Here is a 19,433-nt window from a genome sequence, read left to right on the forward strand (position 1 = left end):
GTGACAGGCACAGAACATACCCATGTGCTGTAGTTTGCAGCTTATAATGATACTGTATTTTGTATGCATGGGGCATCCTTCCTCCTAAAAGATCTCAAAGCCCAACCTGTATACAAGTGGCACCCCCAAAATGCAGCCACCTATTGGGAAGAAGGCATCAGCCAAGCACACAGCCATAGCACACAACATGCATACACAAAGCTAAGGGGAAGGGAAATTCCTGACCAAGAATGTTAGGGCAAAACTCTACGGTTTCAGGGCCATGGTCTGGAAAAGGTCAGCAGGGTTCATTAAAAACAAGCCTCTACTTTTTGAGCGAACGGGCTAAGCCGGTTAGTGGGAGAGACACCCCCCACCCCACATACTCTACAAGTGGGTTGCAGAGGCAGGATCTTACTTTTCAAGCAGTGTCTGCTTAAAGAGGATGAAAACCACAACACTGTCAACCTTACAGCAGCTGTAGCCGCTGTAAGGTCCGTAGCATAGACATAGCCTTAGTAATAGCTAGAAAATACACATGAGGGTGGCCATCTGAATGAAAGAATCTTCTTGCAGTTGTTGTAATCTAGGACTCCTACACACGTCCCCTAGCTCAATCCAGATACAGTTCATTCATGCATGGCTGGTTTGTTCGATACCAAACACCCTCTAGCCAAGTGTAGCAGGCAACATCTACACCAGTCACGGGGTGTGACTGCAGTCTGTCGATGTACCCAAGCTAGCTTTAATCTTGCTAGCTTCGAGCAATGAAGTCGCAGTATGGGCTTCAGTATGTCTTAGCTGCCTGAGTGATTACCTAGGGTTCCAGGAAGACTGCCACAACCCCTGCAGAAGCCCACATTGGTGCGGCTTCACGGCTATTGGTACCCGTGCTAACGCGATTAAACCCAGCCAGGGATTGTCTATATAAACTGCAATCACACCCCACGATTGCAGTGCAGACGTACCCTAAACCTGTAAAGCAGCCAGAGATTTAGTGGGGTTGCTAATCCGCCTGCATATTTTCCTATGTAAAGGCTGGCACCATAAATATGGTAACTTTCCCTCTGCTTTGTTCCCAACCCCCCACGATCCCTGCAGCAATCAGAGAGGTTTGTGTTAGCCTCCCACTGATGCCTCTCTGAGCAGCCTGTGTAAGGAATCTCAGATGGATGTTTCAGTGCTGATCCTCAGAATGGCAAGTACCACACTGTTTTGGTTCGTGCCATTCCAATGAGGCGGTCAGGTATAGCATGGTACAAGTGTTCCCGACAGATCTCTGACTCACACTGTGGCTGGACAGACTCCCAGCAATAACAAGTAAAGAGGACACTGGAGAGCAACAGGAGTCTGGAATTAAACAATTCTAAAACTCCACTTCGCAGGCAGGACAGGACTCCTTCTGGAGAGAGGAGAAGAGGGAATTGTTCTCTTTAAATGAAAGAATGAAGAAAATGCAGCCAGGCCCCCTTTCATGTCTGCCTCCTCTCCTTTATGGACTGGTAAATATAAAGGAGCCCAGAGGCACTTTGCAAGATTCCTGACCGATAAGGGTGCTAAGCATTACATGGAGGAGCTTTCCAGTGAGGCTATATCAGCCCGTGCAGATGCCTTACTGCTGCCCTGGCTTCTATGCCCAATCCCTTTGTGTATTAGGGAGGCAAACATCCCAGGGAGTGCCATTTGAGATCACGGACATTCCTGAACACTACTCACCCATTTCCCTGTGCAGAAGAGCAACACTAACCACGCCCCATGGCCATCCAAGAACACTCGCTTTGTAGCACCTCGTACCAGGAGAGGTGGGGTGGTCCTGCAAGGAGCATGCTGCCCTAGAAGTCGAGGTGGGGTGGTCCTGCAAGGAGCATGCTGCCCTAGAAGTCAGGAGACCTGGATTCTGTTCCCAGCTCTGCAACAACCCACCCCTTTCTGGGCTAAGGTTTCCACTCCCCAGTCTTTGTCTGCCTTGTTTAGAGAGGAAGTTGCACCAGAGTGACCCTCTTATTCCAGCATAGGGGTGGCTTAAACCAAAGTACAGAACTGCAGATCAGAGTTAAATTCCTTCTCTGTGACTCAGTTTCCCCCATTGTAAATGAAAATAATAATTCTGAGATCTGATGCTAAGAGCCAAGTATTACTATTATGCCCCTTCCCAAGCAACATAAGCTAAACTGAAAAGAGTCTCTCTTATACTAGAATCGGAGTGTCCACAGGGTGTGTGCGTGGGGGGCGGTATACTGGTATAACTATCAGTTTATAGGTGTGTGTCCAGCACCTAGCACAATGGGGGCACGGCTCTTGGATGAAGTTCTAGGTGTTACTCTACTGCAGATACCACCACCACCACTCTGCTGGGGAGACTGGTATGCATACCTAGCAGTGTTCTCCCCAGGACATTTGATCTCTTAAACCCACTATCCACAATGCTGTTTAACAATGATCCCTGCTCTCAGTTTTGTCACGTTTCTTGCAAGAAATGTTTTTGCCTATTGTTGCATTTACTGTTCCATCAGACTAGCCTAGGCTTCTGTTCAATAGGCATTAGCTTAGCTTATGGAAAACGGAACAGAAACCTAAGGAAATCAATCTCATGGACTCAAGTATGTTCCCATGACAATATCTTGTACTTTGCCATCCAAGGATGCAGAAGATGAATGAACTGAGCTTCACAACCCCTCTGTAAGGCAAGATTTCATCGCCATTTTCCATCTGGGGAAACCGAGGCAGCTAAGGCTAATGGTCAGGATTTTCAGAGCAAGTGAGAGATTATTTATGTTGCACCCCACCCCACTCCACCCCAGTCACAGACCAGGCTCTCACTGTCCTAGGTGCTGTAGAAACACAGCAAAACGTAGTCTCACAACTTCCATCAAAACTAATAAGAGTCATGTATCTAAATGCCAAATTGGCTTGGAAAATTCCAGCCAGTATTTTGGGCACCAAAAGATAGTCACCCACAGCCAGATATTTAAAGGCATTTAGGTGCCTAAAGATGCAGATAAGCACCTAGTGGGAATTGGGTACCTAACTATGGACCTCTTAGTTCCCTCCCAGGGCTTCCTCTTTTGCTCCATTTCCTTCCTTCTAGCTGTGGATCATTCTCCCACCTTGTCCTCTTTTCTTTGCCTCATTCTTCCCTCCTCCTTGCCTTTCCCTCCAGTCCACACTGAAAAAGGCCCTTGTCCAGAAGGCTAAAGCTCTAGAAAGCTCCGTAGACTCATATACAAGTGCACTGCATAAACAGGGCTGTGAAAGACACAGCGTGCCTTCCCACTCTGCAAGAAGATGCCATTCTGGGCTTCCGAAAGCAGCAGATCATTGCTACCATGGCTAGCTAGATTGCACCTCCCCCCACCCCCCCGGGGGGGAAAAAACAGCATTTCCCTGCTACTCTTGAGGAATCCTCCCAATTCACGATACACAGTGGCCAGACCTCTGTGGTTTGGATCCACACTAACTCAATCCATTTGGACCCTGAAGGTTGACATCTAGATTTTAAAGTGCCCTGCTGGCACTGGAAAACTGGAGGCATCAAGGAAAAAGCTAAGCATCTTCTCACTGCCAGCTTCATGATGTCTCAACTAGCTTCTCGGCAAATCCCTGGGGTTCAGGCTCGTGAATCTGTGGCTGGGTTTTGGCACATGTGGTATCTCCTGAGAGCAGCCAGGATGGAAATGCAGTGCGCCTTGGGGAGCCCCTGCCAGGCAGAACAACTGAATCCTTAGTGCACAGTGTCAAGGTATGAGGGAGATATTTGTATCATTTCCTCTCTATCACTCACATCATCTCAGCAACAGTAGTCAGGGGAAATCCTGCTGCTGTACAGAGATGGGAAAAATCTGGTGTAGGGTCTTATGGGAGGCCAGGTTGTCTGCGCCCTCTGTGCACAATGATGGGGCGGGGGAAAGCCTTGCAGAAGGATGATCTATAGTTAAGACACTTGACTGAGAATCAGGAGATCTGGGACCTGATTCTGCTCTCAGTTACTCTGGTGATTTGCAGAGAAGCTAGCTGATATGTCCCTTTGACTTCAGTGGAGTTATTTGTGCTTTACTCCAGTGTAAGAGTGGAGAGAAACAAGTCCTTGGGTTCTATTCCCAGCTCTGCCTAGGACCTGCTGGATGACCATGAGCAAGTCACTTAATCTCTCTGTGCATTGTTTTTTGTCATCTGTAACATGGGTATAATGATGCTTCCCTCAACCACTGGAATGGAGCAAGGATAAATTCATCGCTATTTGCAAGGTGCCTGAACACTACAGTGATGAACACCGCAGAAATGCTTACAAATAGAAGTTAAGGTCTTTCATTGCCCTTCGCTCTGCTAAGCATGTCTATTCATGGTCAGACAGGATTCGGCCCTCAAAAGAGATTATGAGAGATATGCTAGCACCACCAGATACTTCTTCCTAACTTGAAGCCAGTATCAAATACAGTCACTGAGCCAGATTCACTACAATGCTCCAATACAAAGCAGCCAAAATCCACTTCAACAAAGTGGTGCAAAGCCACTTCAGGCTACTGGTGAATCTGTCCCAGACATCCCTCATCTGCAGGAAAGTAGTATTACAACAGGACAATGAATTACATTTGTTCTGCAGCACAAAGAAGGACACACAGAAGGTGACATTAGTCACTTCAATCCCAGAAGTCACTGGAACTTGTCTGAAAAGATTATACATGAACTGCAGCACACTGCAATCTGCATTAACGACTAACGCAAGGAATCTTCCGCCACAGAAAACATTCACCCCTGACTTCACCCCAGGAAACTCCCACTGATGTCAAAGACAGGGATGACTAAGACACCCTTGACACTACAAATTTATGTTTTATTTTTAGCATGTCACCAGTATCGTAAGGAACATCATCCAGCTGAAATCTATTGCCCGGATCTGGCAAAGATTTAGGCATGGGATTAGCTTCATGCCTAACCAATTCAAAAAAAAAATTATATATATAAAAAGGAGTTTCTAGCACTACACCCTTCCCCTGAGATTATGTCTACACTGCAGTTGTGGGGCATGACTGCCGCTCATCTAGACATACGGGAGCTAGCTTGAATATAGCTAGCACAGGTTTGGGGGCAACATGGCTGCAGCAGCCCAGGCTTCCATGAACCCGCCTAGAACCCTGGGTAATTACTCAGGCAGCTAGCCTGCTCTGCTCTGGCCTCACTGCTCCAGTACCCAACCTTGCCAGACTAGAGCTAGGTCAGGTATAGCTACACAAGTCACAGATGCACCCAGTGATTGCAGTGTAGACAAACCCACAGTCCCCCCCCAACAATGTTCGTGGTTTTACAATCACATTTTTTCCCCAGATACTTTTTTTTTTTCTTTCCCCTGTTGCTGGGTAAAAGAAACTCCAACAGGGGAAACTAACTCGCGATACAGGGGAATGCTGAAAGACTAATTATTCAGTTAAATTGAAAGAAGAGGGAGAAAGATACCATGGACTTCTAATCTCATACAGTTACAGGAACGGCAGGTGTTCGTAACAAAAGTAGGTAGAAAAACGTCAGACAAGTGTAGCTTTTAAGCTGACAACATCCTTTTGATATTTTCAGTATAGAACATTGTAAAAATTGGACAGAAAAGTAAGATGTTCCTATAGACCACGTAACAAGAGTAAGATTTAATAGCTCAAGCTTTCATGAGCTACAGCTCACTTCATCGATGAAGTGAGCTGTAGCTCACGAAAGCTTATGCTCAAATAAATTGGTTAGTCTCTAAGGCGCCACAAGTACTCCTTTTCTTTTTGCAAATACAGACTAACACGGCTGTTACTCTGAAACCATTTAATAGCTCTACATTCTTGACTTTGCCCGGTGGGAAGCAATTCCAGAGCTATGGTTGCCTAGATGCTAGTAGACACTGGGTGGATTCTAACCTCCGTTAGGCTGGTATTATCCTGGAGGCACTCCATTGACTTCAGTGGGATTACTCCACGATTACAATGGTGTTACCGCCATCAGAATCTGTCTCTTTTTCATAGTGAAAATTCTGATGAGCTTGAATTACTGTAAACTGAGACATTTAAACGTAGCCTGCAAACTGCATGGGACCAGCCTTTGCATGTGATCATTAGTACATCTAGTCTAAAGACAATACGATTCCTGGATTCTATTGTAAGAGTGCTAGGCGTTGCATTGGCAAAACTGACTACAGCCTTGTTAATGTCATTCTGCTGCTGTCTGGCAAAGCTATGAGCAGTGGCGGGGTTGGCTGTCTTCCTGCAGGCTCAGAAAGGTGACACTGCATTAAGTCACATTTGGAAGGCTATCTTTGCAACCTGAAACACTACAAACCTTTCAAATGTTTTAAATAGACACATTTTGCAGAAATTAATGGCGTAGGCCCCACCCTGCCATGGAAAGCATCCACCTCTCCAATGAAACAGATATTTTAAGACTTGGTCCAGCTTTTCCAATCCAGATTTGCACCAGGGTAGCCGAGTAGAATTTTCCTGTATCCCCGTTTCCATGATGCAGCTCTTTTTGCCCATATGTTTGATTTATACTTGCTGCCAATAACAGAATGAGACACTGTGTGACACTTCTCTTTGGGGCAAACCGGTTTAATGCAGTTTTCAGTCATGGGTCAAGAGCAACACCAAAGACAAGTCTGCAAGGAAGATCCCCACACAGAGCAAATAGGACTTTTTAAAGACAATCTGTGGTACTCTCCTGAAATGTCGGTTCCCAGACTACATTACACAATACCTCACTGGGAAACTTGGTCAAGGGTCTGCTCTGGTTAAGCTACTACACTCTGGGTCAAATTCTGCTCTCCATTGCATCCATATAACCGGCCTCAGCTCAGATCACTTGCACCCATTAGCAAGAGCATCAGGAGAACCTGGAGAACTCTAGCAGATTAATCTTGAACTGAATTTTCAGCTGGCATTAGAAGGCAGCACTTACATGGATTTCCAGGGACGTGGGCCAATTTACACCAGCTGAGGATCTGCTCCCTCGTGCAAATTAATGAACTAACAGGATAGGAGACTCAATGCCAGCTCTCTGCCTCCATTCATATCCTACACTGGAGTTACTCCTAATTTAGAGTAGTGTGAACAAATCAAAATAAGGAGCTTAGGCATTTGCAGCTAGGTGGACAATTCTCCTTCTGGGTATTTACCTTTCCCTGCTACTTGGTCTCTTTTGCTCTGTCACCCTTAAGTAGCTAATTGAAAAGAAAACCTGTATTAATCTGCACTAGGACTATATTTCACAAGATGACATTGAGAATACCTGTTACCTTTTAAACACACTTAGATAAAAACGAAACGAAAAAGATAAAAAGTAGTTCTGAATCACAGAAATGGCAAATCCATTCAATGAGAAGGCTATGAAGCAGTGTGTATTTCTGCATCATGTGTTTCAAAGTAGATATGAATAGTGGAACTCTTATTAAGAATAGCAGATAGGTCAAATTGCAGGGCTCACGGTATTAGAGAACCATAACACAAATGCTATGTTTCTTTCCTGCTTCTCCCGATCCAAAGAAAATCCATCTGAAGCCTCAGTCTTAGGCAAGGGCAAAATTTTCTTTGCCAGTCTAGCGTGGCTTGCTGTCAAGTATTGTGCACCTATTCCACATGCACGGCTTCCACTGCCCTCCCTGCTTTTCATGTGGGGTTTGTGTCACAGCAGTGTGATTAATCACTGCAAATTCATGGAGAGAATTTTCCTCCAAAAGACGACCTCTCCAGCAACTCAGAAGCACTGTCTAGTGGTCAGGGCAGGGGACCTAGGAACTCCAGATTTCTAATCCTGGCTCTGCTGCATGGCTCTGTCTCTCTCAAGGCTTGGCTGCACTGGGGTTTTTAGCCACCAATGTAGGTACATTGCTGTAGCTGCACCATCACGAGCCATCTCCCTGAGTAAATGGTGACTTGCGTTGGCCTGGCTCCCATCTATGCAGATTATAGACTGGACACTCATCAGTGGATGTGGAACACTCACCACAGCAGCAGGAGGGGGCCTAAGAGTTTCTCTGCTTTCCTGGGAATTTAGGGTACTCTGAGCTAGGCCAGTCCCAGCAGCTAGGGACTGCTGGGGCCCAGGGGAGCACTGGACATACCACCTTTCCCCTTCCTCACGCCAGCAGCAGCAGGGAGCCACTATTATGGCTCTAGTCTATGCCACTCAAGGATCGCTCTACAAGGAGGAAGCCTTCCAAGGCTCAATGCAAGGTTGAGGGCCTGGTGTGCCAGTGGACCAATGCAGAGCAGTCAGTCCAGGATCAGAGTCTGTATTGCTGTGAGGTATCCAAGTGTCATGAGAGCCGTCTTCAGAACGGTCAGTGGAACCCATGGGTGGGCGTGTCACAGGTCCTGCTCTGTGCCCAATCCATAGAAGGGTAGGAGTTTCTTACGGGCCTGCAGCAAGTGAGCCTTGGCTCTTTTAGTTCAAGCTTAGCAGCTTATGCTTTTAGCTGTGCAGGTCCCTCTTCCAGTCCCTGATGTATGGACCAATATGGTGGTCATCATATCAGCAAACTGGAAAGTCCCTTTCCTCCCGTGGTGCTTAGTAACCATCTGCTTTGCAGTCTGCAAAGTTCCCATAGGATTATTTTCAAAAACCAATCCCTTCAATTACCAAAGGATACCCACAAACCCAAGCAGTGACCAAGCCAGCCAACAAAGTCACAAAGTGGCAATTTGAGGAACAGAAAGAGGAAACAGGAAAAACATGTTATCAAACAATCCTGAAGCCAGTGGGGATGGGAGGGGCAGGGTTGTCCATTTAAAGATTCCATCAAAAAATGTTTGAAAAACATAAAAATTGGAAGGTGGAAAAAATCTGCACATTCTTGTGAAAAATTCTGTTTTTTGCAGGGGGGGGGGGGGGGGAGTTTGAAAAGTTTGAAAAATTCTGTCCAGCTCTACTTAAGAGCTTTAAAACTCATAGGGTCAAAAACCTCTGCTGGCATAACTCTAGACTTTACTAGATTTACACGAGTACATAGGTACTGGAACTAGGGGTTCTGCCTGCCTGGCTTGAAGTGTTTTCCATTATATCCAGGGTTTACAGTTTTGTTCAATGGCTCTCAGCCCCCACACTTTACAAATTGTTCCAGCACCCCTGCTAGTTGAGAATCTGACCCATAACCTGTTAAATATACAATTCTGGGATTCAGTGCTGAATTCCTCAGATAAATCTGCTCCAGGAATGCCAAGCAGCTTAAATTAAGCAGCGATTGCAACATTTTTGGCATAATTCTCAGCCTCTTGACAAATGACATTATCTAGCAAGCAAATGCTGCAAACAAAGCAATGAGCCCACAGACATGAAAGCCAAAGGAACGGGGCATCCCACACTGACTGTGATGCTTACTCGTCTCCGAACGTCCTTCCATAGTATTGCAACATGCCTGCCAGACTCGTGTGCTCCGGAAAAAATTCCTGAAGTCATTATTCAGCTTCAACCGGGAGCCAACCCACCAGCTGCTGAAAGTTTACAAGTTCCAAATGAGGGAACTGTGGGCTAGTGGCTTGCACCTAAACACTAGGAATCAGGAGAACTAGGTTCTGTTCCCAGATATTTAACTTCGGGGCTGGTTGTGCCACCCACTGATTTCAAAGGCATGACCTGCATGGCACAGGAGGATGGGCTGAAATGTCAAAGGCTCAGCACCCGCCACTGGGACCGGATCTTCCGGTTTGCTCAGCTCCCATGAAAGCACCTAAACAAAGACTATGTTCTCCAAAGCACCCACCATCTCCTGCTGGGAGACACATAGCTTGGCTTTCAGCGCCCAACATTCTAAGCTCTTCTGAAAATTCCAGCCTCAACCACCACTCGGTGGAAGTTGGACGAATTCAGCTTGTTTGATTTTGAGCAAGTTCCTTAGCCTCTCTTTGCCTCCATTTTCCCCATCTCTAAAATTTATGAAGCTCTGGGATCTATGAACAAACAATTATTATGATGTATTTGTAGCACCTGGACCAGGACCCACTGTGCTAGGTGAGGTACAAACACAGACTCCGCTCTGCAGAGTTTCCAGTCGAAGTATGAGCACTATGCAATTGATGTGGAGCCCAATGAAGTCAATGGCAAAACTCCCATTGGACTTCCAAAGTGCAAGATCAGGCCCTATTTTATTGCTAACAATTATGATAATGTTGCAGGAGGTGGTACATGAGTTTAGCGAAAGAGAGGGGGGAAATCTGGCAAGTGATTACTCTACAATACAGACTTAACTCTTATGGCGGGTTGCCCGGGGGCGGGTGGGGAGAAATCATCTCTACTAAAGGACTAAGTTCTGCCAAATTCTTCAGTAGGAATTTCATATCCACCCCCAAGGGCGGAATTTAGTGCCACATTATTAAATGTTGAGCAGTGTCTTTGACAGAGGCACAGAAAAAAGTTTTCCTAAAGCTTTTTAGGATACTGTGCAACAGGCATGGTGTATGTATTGAAAACATATTTCCATGAGTCTCCCCTGGACTCTTGTGGAACATACTTTGTATTGGCGGTGGGGGAGGGGGGAAATAAGTATACTTTTAGCTAATAGCATAGAAGATGGAAACAATATGCTGAAAAAATTGAAAATATATTGGGGGGAGGGGTTAATGTGATTTATCCCCCCAAGAGAAAGAGCATTTAAAGTCTCTGATTCTCTTGGGGTGGGGGAAGGGGGGAGTTGTCCAGCACCTAGGTTCCTGACCTGAGACCCAGGCTCACTTCCATGCTCCACCACAGACTTCTTGTATGACCCTGGGCAAATCGCTTAGTGTCTCTGTGCTTAGCTTCCCATCTGTACGGTGGAAATAATACCACTGCCCTACCTCAAAAGCGGGATTGGGAGGATGAACACAGTAAAGCTGGTGAGGTGCTCAAAGACAATGGGAATGGGGGCAAGATTAGCTTACCTTATCTAGAAAATAAAAATATCACACAATATTTTCTCTATTGAAAAAACACAACAAAACGGATCAGCCTCAAGCAAAATGGAAAACAACTGCAAGAGAGAGACTGTGAGCTCTCTGGGGCAGGGACTGTCTTTTTGTTCTGTGTGTGCCCAGAAAATGGCACCATGGGCCCCTGGCCCATGACAGGGGATCCTTGGGGCTACCATTCTAAATAGTAATTTAGCTAATGCATAAAGCCCTTATCCTGCAAAGAGATGGATGTTGTCAGACCCCCTTTGCCCATGCAAAACCCCGCTGGCGTCCCAAGGGTTTTGCATGGCTCCAGCAGCCTGTAGTTCATGGCAGGACCAGAGTCTTCATGTAGGCAAACGGCAGGAGAGGAGCATTCAAATAAGGATGGAAGGTTGAATTTATGTGAATCTTCCTGGCTTGTGTTGGATTTGGGTTACAACTCCTCGAAGTAGTTCAGATTTCATTATTCTGCCGGCTCGCAAGAATGGAGGAGCTGGGCATAAGCAGGAAAAGCACTACTGTACACGCATGCATCCTGCAATCCAAATATCCAACTAGCAGTGGCAGGTCAAATTTTTTACCGGCTGCTCAACTGTGTGCCTCGAATAGAAAAAATAAATCACTTGAAAGGATCTAAAAGGGTTCCACCCTCACTGGTTACAGGTGTGTAATTTATTCTGCTATCACCATCAGCATTCAGGTCTGATCACAAGTAGCTAAAGAGTTCCCCCTTTAAAAAAATACTCTTTCCCAAGGTAAGATTATCTTGTTATTTACTATATTCCCTACACTGCCCTATAGAAAATGTCGAGGATACTGTAAATACTGGGGTCAAGCTATTTAGCTATCTAAAGTAACAAACTGTCATCCATAAAAATATGCCTTTCTCCCTCTCTGCAAAAAAAGGGTGCCCATGTTCAGGGCGCAATTACTGCAGCCCTTATTTTAAGCACATGTACAGCTGGTTTTGAGCATGCATGAGTGAATCTGAACCAGCCTACCTACGTTGCAGATAGCAGTATAAGGCCAATATTGCCAAATGCTGATTCAGGACATAACTATGATAATTTACAGTGATGCAACAGAAGATTCCAGCTGGTTTCCACAGCTGGTCTGACTTGTGGCCACTAGGTGTTGCTGGAAGGCTGTGAAGAAGGCCTAAGCCACTCCACCAACACCTTAGAAATTTGAGCCTCTTCCCGAGATGAGAAACATGCTACTGCTTTAAGTACAGTTAAAATTAGAGGTAGGGCGAGCGCCTGCTTGTATCTCCCAACATGGGGTCTCCACGAGTATTTCACTACCAGCAGACTGGCTAGTTTGGAGTGTTTTAAACCTGATCTCCAGAAAACTCCTACTAGAAAATTACATCAGAGACTCACTTTCCTGCAAGGTAGAGAGTGATAAGAACTTGCTAAGTTACACGAAGGCTTCACTCCCTGCACATACCACCCGCAATGCTCTCCTTTTCCACATAGCAAATGTTCCCCACCAGCCCTGGCATCAGTGTTATGTTCAATCTAGTGGCTCAATCTTAAGATCCTTCCCCCTCCTTGGCATCTCAGGGGCAGCAGGTCACACTGTCACAGACCAGAGATGTGGTTCTACTCTCAATTACACTAGTGTAAATCAGGAGTGATTCCACTGAACTCACTGAGGATATGCTGGGATCAAACTGTTCCGAGAGGAAAGTCAAGGTACAAATTCCTAAAGCTAGCAATGATAGTAATAAAACCCCATACCAATCACTCAACTAAAAAATTGTCCAGATAATTGTACTTAGTTCTTATGTAGCACTTTTCATTAGCAGATCTCAAAGCGACTTCTAAAGGATGCCTGGATCATGATCCCATATATATGTCTGGAGTGATTCAGCAGAGTTGCTCTAGATTTATACTGAGCCCAAGGAACCATATCATATATATAGGAGGGAGAAACTGAGGCAGAGAGGTGACGTGGCTGGGTACAAGGTCATTCAACATGCCAATACTAGAATGCAAGTCCCCTGAGCCCCAGTCCAGTGTGCTATCCACTATACCACTCTGCCTCCCCTGCATCACTTGGTAATTCTGTACCCACAATGTACAGAGGCAACTCCTTGGCCTCACACAACGCGGACAAGCCAGCTGATCAAAGCGTGAGGCACTCCGCTACCAAAGCTAGCTTTGGATCAGTGTGCTTTCCATGGGACTTCTACACACCTGAATCTGATCTCATTGACACCACTGTCACCCTGGCTGAAATCAAATGGGGTCACTGATGATTTACACTCATGTAAGGCAGAGTAGAACCGGGTCCCTACCTTCTATGCAGACTTTTTGTGCTCTGAAACTCGTAGGTCATAATTCTGAGCCGTTAATTCTTAAAGAAGAGCTCTGCTCCCACTGATTTCAACGGCAGGCTAGTCTGAAAAGTTGATGGCAAGATATGGCTCCCTGTGCTCAGTATAAATCTAGAGCAACTCCGCTGAATGACTCCAGACATACATGAAAGTAAGTAAAATGTGATAGATACAAAAACCCTATTTTGCTCTCTACCCAATATACATGCTACAGAAATAACCATGCATATAAGGATAACTACAACAGCATGGGTTACTGTGGCTCAAGTTTTAATAGAAACTTTGGGAGTGTGACCCAGGCTCCATTCACACAGGCGGATGTAGAGAGTGCTGGACTAGCCCACCCCAGCCAAGGAATGGGAAGCTCTTAAATGCTTAGCTTTCGCAAATCCACTGTGCTCAGGAAACTGCAGAGATGGGAGCATAGGTAGAGAGCAAGCATTGGTGTAACGGAGATGGAGCAGGGAACGTCTGCAATGGTCAACTGTCCTCAAACTCCTTCCACCTCCCTGGGATAAGTGACCATCTGGAGCACTAACTTGCACCATAACTGCAGGGAGTTGGGACCCATCCTGGGAGTAGCAGCTAACCACTGGCAGAGGGGAATGTTGGAGTTCTGTCCTGGTTGCTTAGCAATATGCACAGAGGCAGGTGGTATAAAAAGAAGTGACTGACTACCCCAAGGACCCAGCGGGTGTTTTTCATAGAGCAAAACTGCTCTGCTCTGGCCCTTTAACACTTCATCCCCTTCAGCAAACAAGAGGCATGCCTAGAATAACTAGCGCACACTTGTCCCAGCAGTAGAAAGCCCCACTCCAAGGACTGCCCATGTTTGTTTATCTAGGTATTACCTAGTAAGAGTAATGGTGAGGAGCATATTGCAAAGAGGTCACATGGGGTCATCCCCCACTGCAGCTGAGGGTACTGTCAACATACCACAACTACAGAACGTAGCAAGGCCTGGGGACAGGACCTGACCCATGGCTTCTCCCCAACTAGTAATTCAATGGGCCAAATTCTGCTCTCAGTTACACAGACATAAATTTGGAATGATTCTGCAGATCTTAATGACGTTACTCTGGGCTCACGCTGACATCACAGAGAGCAGGAATCTGATCTACTGACTTCACCATGACTCACATGTGCACATCTGAGCCCAGAACCTGGCCACGTGGGCCTGATCCTTCATTGCACAGCATCTCATGCAGCCATGCACGCCAGTGCGAAGTGGGTATCCTGCCCCACCTAGTCAGCACGGTGTAAATGACTGCACAAAGCTCTGTGCATCAGTGAATTAAGCCCTGGTGTTCTAGTGTGTGATGAGCTGCTGTACAGACAGAGGCCCTGCAAAACAGGTGAGATGTGCCCACTTCAGGTACAAGTAAGGAGCAATCCAGAAGAACCATTAATAGAATGGCAGCCCTTATATGAAATTAGTTAAATTCCTCTCCCTCAGTTCCACCCTGCTCTGTAGCTTTATTTAGGGCCTAATTCTTCCACCTCTATTCAGGTACTGTACTCCAGAAGCAGTACTGAGAAAACTGCCTGAGTAACAATGCTTAAAGAACCTCTGACATGAGGGACAGAACCAAGCCCCTCGATTAATCATGCTTGACTCTGCAGGCTCTGTCTGGTACAAGATTGTTCTGCAATACAGGTCTATTTCTAAAGGTGTGGGGGAGGAGTTAAAGGGATGAAAATCTCCATTGCTGAAGAAACAGACGAGATGTCAGAGCACTCACCGTTCGTGGAGGACGTTACACACTGAAAGGAACTCTGGACCCCTAAAGTGCTGCAGTTCTGCCAAAGGTCTGCCGTACGCCCGTTAACTATGAGCCATTGCTGAAAGAGATGCACAAATCTGTGAGAGGCGGCAGCAAATGCCGGGGGGAGGCAGAGCAGGGTTACCAAAGTAAAAGATAAGCTTTTGCTCAACTAAATGCGCTTGCAAAGGATCCGACATAATAGCGCATGTTCATTCTTGTTATCTTTTGCATTCTTACAGTTGCTTTGGTTATTTCTGTTTCATGTCTCTATTTCAATGTGTGCACATGCATTACACACACACACACACACACTTCAATTGAGTTTTGAAAAAAAAAAAAAACACTCTGCGTTGTTCTTTACCTGATTTAGACTCAGCTGCGTAAAAGAGAAGACTTTTGTGATTCTCTTTAAACATGTACCAAAGCTCTCAAACGCTTCACTTCTCTCTCACATTTTCTTGGCAGCATAGAAAGCTACAGTAACTGTTTCATATGAATCCCAACCAGTTTAGAGATTATTATAGAAGTAGTTTTTTAAGGTCGTAAAAAAAAACAAAGCTCTTTGAAAGCTAGTCTGGAAGTGACTAGCTCTGCATTAAAAAAACAACAACAAAACCCACAAACATGTCTGTCTAGATTGGCCATGTTAATTCTTTCAGAGGCCCTGTATTAATTAAGGTCTGGTATTGGAGGAATGAGGAGCACCCTTTAATTTCAAAAAATCTGTCCCTTAGTTTTATCTACATAGACAAATCTTACACATGGAACTGTGCAATGGATTCTGATCTACTCACATCCCCCATGTTCCCATGTGAAGAAGATCGATCACGGGGGCGCGGCGGGGAGATAAAGTTTGTACTTACACTAACGATTGTTGAGACAAAGAGCAGCACCAGAACCGCAACATGCAGCACGATGATCCCCAGCAACAAAAGGAGCATTTTGGCTGAAGTTTTGGAAAGATCTGAAGGGGAAAAAAAGAGACACGCTTTTAAGTGATAGCAAAACCCCTTGCAGTCAGCCCTTGCATTTGTGTCTATGTGGGGTGTGTCCAGCATTTAGGGATAACTAGATCTGAAAGGGCAGCAGGGGTCGCTGCAGCAACAGAGACTAAGCACAGGGGCTCAAGTTTAATGAGGCTCAACAATTTGTATTAAATGCATTTCTTCGCCAGAGCAACATCTCTTTTAGCAAAGAAATGCAGCTATTTGGAGGGGTCGGGGAGATTTTTAAAGCGCTAACTGGGGTTTACAATGCGAAAGGGACAGGCTCCCAGGGTTGGACAAAAATCCCTGGTGTGGCTCTACAGTACTAGAGACAAATGTTGCAAGCCTGAAAAGGACAGAGCCAGCTTTGAGAAATGCCAGACATCGTCCAGCTTGGAAAAGGGCAGCAAACCTATCTAAGAGGGGTTTTCTTTGCCATGCCCAGAGAAGGGCTGGGAATGTTCTAAAAAATCCGGCAAAAACACCAAGGAACCTTCAACTTCTACATTATTTTCCTTCCACCCTTTCTAACCTTCCACGCTTAAAGTGTTTTATGGTCTAGAGTTTGATGGCTCAGGATACAGGGAGAAATGCAAATTCCATTACATTCCTCAAAATTTCCACTTGGCTCAGCCTGTCTTGGAAGTGTCATTAGCCAAAGATAAAATAAGGGTTTCTTTTTCCTGAAGCAGCATCACAACAATACGAAAGCCCAGGTTTCCAGCCAAAGATTTTTTATATAAAAACCCGCCAGGACTAGTCCCTTGATCAAATATTTTTAGCTCAGAGACTCAGGTAGGGGGAGGGGGCTGGAAACCCTTATTCCACAAAGCCACTATTCTCCACTTCACAGCCAACATTTAGACTCCGTTAAAGTCAGGACCTCCTCGACGAGATCCATGCCCCAACTCCAGCCACTGGGCTTCTCAAATAGCTGAGCAAGGCCAACAGAGCTGGTGAACCAGCTCTGCGGAAAGAAAGGGAAATGACCACGCAGCGCATTGTGTGTGTGTGTGTGTGTGTGTGTGTACACGTGCGGAGTCTTTCCATAGAGAAACCAACACAGCTACACCCCCACTGCAAGCAACCGTCCGTGCACGCAGCCCATGGAAATCAACCAGGTTACAAAAATACAAAGCGGGTCTCGGGGAGGACAAAAAACCCAGCTAACGTTCTTCAATGGTCAAACTGTTTCTAATTATAACAAAGTGAGGTCAGGTCTGGAGCAGGTTCATGGAATCCGTATAGGGGAGTGAATCTGCTTTAAAAAAAAAAAAAAAGCAACACAACAGAACAAGCTGGGTTTGGCACAGAGATTACTACAGAACAAGAGGGTGAAACTGCAGCGTAACCAAGCAATAGGGGACCCACTGACAGGCAGAATCGCGGATGATGAAGGGGATTTATTTGCAGACAGAGGCAAGACAGCTACTGGGTGGGGGTCATACGCTGCCACACTACTGGGATCGCCTCATCTTCCCCCAAATCCTCCCCTCGCTTCCACGATCGAAAATAACCCGCTCCTGGGCGGTGCGGCTGCTACTTACTTCCCTGCAATCGTCACCCACCAAGCGGCGTCCCAGGGGCTCGACTGGCCCGAAAAGCTCAAACCGAAGCAAAGGAGCAAATCCAGCTGGTGGGTGCGGGTATGCGCCCGTCCCTTTGCCCACGGCAAACGGAGCCAGGGGGCTGGAGAGAGGGAGGCGAGGAGGGCAAAGCGCGAAGTTATAAAGTTTCTCCTTTAACGAGGAACAACGCCCCGGATTGCGTCTGTGCCGCAGGGTGTGTCCCTGGGTCCGGCAGAGGGAGCCCGGCCAGGCAGCGGAGCCGGCTATAAATAATCCCCCAGGAAAAAAAAAAAAAGCCGCTCGGTCGCCGCTGCCGCCGCAGGGAACTTTTACTCCCGCCCGTTTGGATCACGCCGGACTCGGCACCCCCCCCGCGCATGTCTCATCGGCCCACGTGGGGAAGAGGCGAGCCCACGGCTTGGGGGAGCCGCATGTCCCCGCAGCACCCCAGAGCGGCCGCACCCTACACGGCGGCGCTGGCGGGGTGGGGTCGGGGACCCCCCCAGTGCAGGACGCCCCGTCCCCAGAGGATCCGCTCGGCGGGCTGCTCCCGGCCCCCTTCGATTCGTGCGCGGAGGGCGGCGAGGCGGCTGCAGCCCTGCCTGGGGGCTGCAGGGGCATCCGTGCCACCGGCCTGGCGCTCCGCTAGCCTCCAACCGAGCCCCCACCCCAGCCTGCGGGCTCCTGGCAGGGCGGCGGCCCTTGCTCTCCGGCGAGGGGCAGGCGGCTGCAGCCGGGGAAAGGCCCGCTCCGCCAGCCCCGGCGGGCACCGTGCGAGTGGCCGCCCCGGGAACGCGAAGGGCGCAGCGTGGCTGGGGACGGGGGGCGCATGGGGTGAGCCCAGCTCCTCACCCCTCAGATTCCCGCTCCTCACCCCTCAGCGGTTGGGGGGGGAATACACGCCCCCCTGTTCTCCTTAATCCTCTGGGAAACCAAACCATTCACCCTGCTCCTAAAACGCTCCTCCACCCGCGGGATCCCCAAGCGCTTCACAAAGTCCTGAAGAGAGGCGTCAGCCTAATTTAAATGCACCAGACTTTGCTTTTGCTGCCGCTGCTGCTTCGGTCTCTTGCCTTTTTGCTTTCTCCCGCGCTCACCCGCCTGGCTTTCTAATGGTCTTGCTGTGTTAGGCTCATCCAAATACAATCGCGCATGTTTGCCACTCGCTTATTTTCTTGTAAACGCCTGTCTCCAAATTGCATGGCGCTTTGGAGAGGAGTCACAGTGCAGGGAAGAGAAAGGCCAGTAGAAAGCGCCCCCCTCTTTGCTTGTCTGGTGGTGGGGGCTTTGCTGACAGAGCTGGGATTTCACCACCAAAGACTTACCAAGCTCCAAAGCGTGCAGCTCTTCCTGACAATGGTAGCTCCTAGAAAGCCAGCCCAGCGTGCATTAAAGTTCCTCCAGCAGGGGCAGGATCCCAGAGGATGCTAAAAGCCACTCGTGGCGTGGGTCGAGTTGAAAGGGGGATCCCTGACGGATCGGAGTCCTTCTCTGAAACCACAGATCTGGTGCATTCACTGTTTATTCATCCCCCAGTCCAACGCCCAGATATGTCACGGTGGCCTGAGAGAGCACAGCCTCTAGTATTTAAAGAGACAGCTCCTATCCTTATCTCCTCCCCAGAACACAGCCGGCACGCAGGGGCTATTTAGGGGGCGCTGGAGATTAAATGGAAAGGAGTGGCTGAGAGACCTCCATCCCAGTTAAAAGGCTTATTCAAAGCCCTGGATGCTAGAACAATAAATAGCGATCTCCTCCTGGAAGCTGTCATTCAAGGAGTTGGCAAAACAGCTAAATGTTTCCAGGCCTGAAGGGAGAGGGAAGAGGCCAGACAGCGCTGCTCGGGGGTTAGGGTCAGATCTTCAGCTGGTGGAAATTGGTGCAGCTCTATTAATTCTGAG

At 47.4% G+C, this 19,433-nt stretch overlaps 1 protein-coding gene across 2 annotated transcripts in view; it reads right to left on the minus strand.

Annotated features, from left to right (window-relative positions):
* PMP22 (peripheral myelin protein 22) overlaps positions 1–19,101 on the minus strand; it is a 32,339-nt gene extending 13,238 nt beyond the window's left edge. Inside the window, exons 1-3 of one of the 2 annotated variants that reach the window (XM_073310398.1) lie at positions 18,858–19,101; positions 15,842–15,942; positions 14,955–15,054 (exon numbers count right to left, since the gene is read on the minus strand). In XM_073310398.1, the coding sequence (XP_073166499.1) occupies positions 14,955–15,054; positions 15,842–15,919 (178 nt within the window). In that variant the 5' untranslated portion in view covers positions 15,920–15,942; positions 18,858–19,101. Of the gene's footprint in view, positions 1–14,954; positions 15,055–15,841; positions 15,943–17,511; positions 17,808–18,857 lie in introns of those variants that run through there. The other variant, XM_073310399.1, reaches the window with a different exon arrangement.
* Between the last annotated feature and the right edge of the window lie 332 nt (positions 19,102–19,433).

This window comes from Lepidochelys kempii, chromosome 14, assembly GCF_965140265.1.
Source record: "Lepidochelys kempii isolate rLepKem1 chromosome 14, rLepKem1.hap2, whole genome shotgun sequence".
NCBI classification, from domain to species: Eukaryota; Metazoa; Chordata; order Testudines; family Cheloniidae; genus Lepidochelys; species Lepidochelys kempii.